Source organism: Penaeus monodon, chromosome 24, assembly GCF_015228065.2.
Source record: "Penaeus monodon isolate SGIC_2016 chromosome 24, NSTDA_Pmon_1, whole genome shotgun sequence".
In the NCBI taxonomy this organism is placed as follows: Eukaryota; Metazoa; Arthropoda; class Malacostraca; order Decapoda; family Penaeidae; genus Penaeus; species Penaeus monodon.
Window position 1 is genome coordinate 4,773,458 of NC_051409.1, and position 3,550 is coordinate 4,777,007.

At 45.7% G+C, this 3,550-nt stretch overlaps 1 protein-coding gene across 2 annotated transcripts in view; it reads left to right on the forward strand.

Annotated features, from left to right (window-relative positions):
- Positions 1-3,550, forward strand: part of LOC119588492 — a gene marked incomplete in the record, with an annotated part of 64,764 nt that overhangs the window by 61,077 nt on the left and 137 nt on the right. For both annotated transcript variants that reach the window (XM_037937136.1, XM_037937137.1), the window contains 1 exon segment: positions 472-3,550. In XM_037937136.1, the coding sequence (XP_037793064.1) occupies positions 472-2,408 (1,937 nt within the window).

The window sequence follows — 3,550 nt, forward strand, 5'->3', positions numbered from 1 at the left end:
CTCCCCCTACGTGATTGTGCATGTATGTGAGACTTGATTTGAATGCCACTACACGATAATAACACGTTTTGTGGAGGTAGCACACCATTGCATTGGACTTGGTGTGGTTATGTGGATGAATTTTCCTCCCTGTGTCTGAAATAGATTGTTTGTCTTTGTATTGATTTGGCCCCTGTTTAACAAATTTAAATTAACAGCATCTTTGATATAAGGACTTCACTCTTAGTAGAAATCTGGCTCTTGCTATAACTTTAGAACGCTCTTTTTATCTGGATATGATTGGAAATTTTATGTTAAATTTTCTACTGTTAAGATTATGATAATCCTAAGAATCTACTATAAGGCTAATCTTAAAAATTTACTTTTAAGCGGATAACCTAAGAGTGTTATATATTGCATAGTGACATTCATGCAAGACATTCTCCTGAGCCTAAAAGAGGAGCAAGACTTGACCAGTGCGCTGCATTCCAGATGGCCCTGGGATGCAGAGACCTGACACCATCGATGAGGACGGCAACATCTTCGAGCCCCAGATCATCCTCAAAGACGGCATGGTGGTGAAAAATGAGCCCTCGGAGGAGAACAAGGGCCACCACCCGGGGGCCAATGGGCCGCACGACCTGGCCAACACCTCCAATGGCAACTCCCAGATGCAGATGCTGCCCCGGCCCATCTTGACCAAGGAGGAAATCGAGAAGAGGAGAGAGTACTACAACAACCACAAGAACAAAGTCAAATACGTGTGTCACTACTGCCAGGTCCACTTCTACCACAAGCCCAACTTCGACTTCCACATCACCAAGTTGGAGACCTCTGGCAAGTGCAAAATCTACGAGAAGGTGAACAACCTGTACCTGTGTGAGTCCTGCGGAGAGGGCTTCTCGTGGAGGGAGAAGCTGGAGAAGCACCTGCGGCTGGCCGAGCAGCATGGCACGCACAACCAGAAGGAGCTCCTTATGTATGGGGACTTCCAGTGCAACATGTGTGGTAAGACCTTCAACAAGCGCACAACGTACCTCCAGCATGTCAAATGGCATGAGGACCGCGAGGACATTCCCTGTGTCATCTGTGGCACCATGTTCAAGCAGACAGATCTCAGACGCCATCTGATGGAGGTGCACAGCAATGACAGCCTCCCTTGCTGCTATTGTGGGAAGCTCTTCACCAGTAGGAAGTACCTGGAGAAGCACGAACTGGTCCACCAGGGAGGGAACTTCCCCTGCCCCGAGTGCGGCAAGACCTTCAGCCAGAAGAGCAACATGCAGCAGCACCTCAAGACGCATTCACTGGACAAAGAGTATTCGTGTGAGCACTGTGGGCAGACTTTCAATCAGAGGGCAGGTCTCTGCCAGCACCTTAAGAAGCACTTTGGCCCAACAGAATTCAACCATGAGTGTGAGGTGTGTGGTCAGTACTTTGCCAATGATTACAACCTCAAAGTGCACAAGAAAAAGATACACAACATGCACGTTGAAGGTTTACCAGATGAGATACCAGATCATCCAGAGTACCTTTCATCTCCTTTGTCTCACCATTTAGCACCAGAAGACATACGTGAAAAAGCCTATGGTGCTGCTAATTCTGCTGTGAAAAATATGTTGGGAGTGTCCCTGGGCTCAACAGTTAGTTTATCTATGAAGCAAGAGGGCTCTGAGCCAATGGATGAGAGCCAGTTGCACATGAGAGACACAGCCAGCCACATGGACATGAGACATATGACAGACCGTCGGGACACCCCAGGGCTGATGAAGGAGCAGCTTGAGGCAGAAGAGCAGATGAGAATGAGTCAGCACCACTCCATGGCTGTGACTGAGGATCCCCTGCACATGCCACAAGATCTCACACGGATGACTGCCAGCCAAGGACACATGAGTGATGACTCGGGGCGCATATCTGCTGCTCCACAGTCCCACATGAGTGACATGAGAAGCTCTGCCACAGACAGCCCAGGCCGCATTACAGACACTCCACACATGACAGACAACTTAGGCCGGATGGCTGCAGAGAACTTTGGTAGAATGAGCAGCACTCCAGGCGGTTACCTGGCAGAGCACCTGAGGCGCATGGCAGAGAATCAGAGCCGCATGTCTGACACCATGTCTCACTATGACGAGCGTGATAACTACAGTCGTCTGGGAGACAACCTGCGCAGTATGAGTCGTGGCAGTGCCACGGACCCCATGGGCCGACTAGGAGACAACCTGGGTCGAATGACGGCAGACAACTTGAGTCATATGGGAGTGATCCGACCGACTCAGACACCATCCAGCACCCCCCAGTGGCCGCCACACATGCAGAACCATGCTGCGCTGGATGGCATGAACCAATCCCCCCAAGCCAGCCAACATACCCTATACCCACTGCCATTTTGGCCCTATGATCCCTCCCTGCGACAGTATCACCACTGAGCAAGCGGGGGAGCTGTGGCCAGAGTACCTACACAGTCAAGCTAACAGATATTGACACATGAGGTCCAGATATTATTATTATTACATACATCTCACTTTAAGCACGAAATAAGAAGCTCCATCACACTTCTAAAAGTTAGGAGAAACTATTTTTATCATTTTTAATTAGTCAAGTCTGTTGGCTTATTTTATCTTCATCTAGAAGATGTGATTTTATGATTGAAGGTTCCTACGATGCTAGACATTAAAATTTGTGTAGTACAATTATGGATCATATGTGGTAGCTGTAGTCTATAGTAGCTGTCCAGATTTCTGAACATTATTGCTTATTAGTGTTTCCATATTACAAGTATGGAGAGTTGAAAGCTGTAGTCAACTTATTTTAGAATACCAAACAGTGCGTATACTGGCCACGTGTAGCGCTTAATGCATGCTGTAAAGTCCTTTAGCTTCCAGTCGTTAGATATGCCTTTTTTCAGATTCATTGGAAGGTGATCCATTTTATTTCTGATGTTATGCAAATATTTTAGAAAGTGACAGCTATATCTTTCTTTGTGATACAAAATATTGTGCTCTCTAGTTTCTTAATTCTGGATAGAAGCTCGTGAAAACAGATGTGATCTTTCCCAACTGCTGGCCCCTGGTTAGGAAGAAAAAGTTTGTAGCCATTGCTTTTTATACTACATAATATATAATTTGGTCAGTTTTTCTTCCAGTCAAGTTGTACGATCTTAGTGTTCAAAGACAAGCTTTTCAACTAATTTGAACCCTGGGCACGTCAACTCTCGCAATGGTCCAAGCTATACAGGGTAAAATTTATTTGAAGTGAACTAAAGTATTATATACACACACTTGCTTTCCACGGTTGCGAGGTTGTATGTGATTGTGAATAATTGACACAAAATCCCATTATCTTAGGTGGTAGTTAGTGTAAGGGATTGAACCAGCCAAGGCCAGTCAGTTTAAAGACCGCATCTGCAGTCATGAAACATTAGATTTTTATATGGCTTCGGATGTGATGTGTCTTTAAATGCCATTGCCACCATTCAAGACCCAGGATTTTTTTCCTTACTTTATTCTCACCCTCTTCCTATTATTTTTTCCTTTTTCATACCTCCCAAGCACTTAAACTTTGCCATATA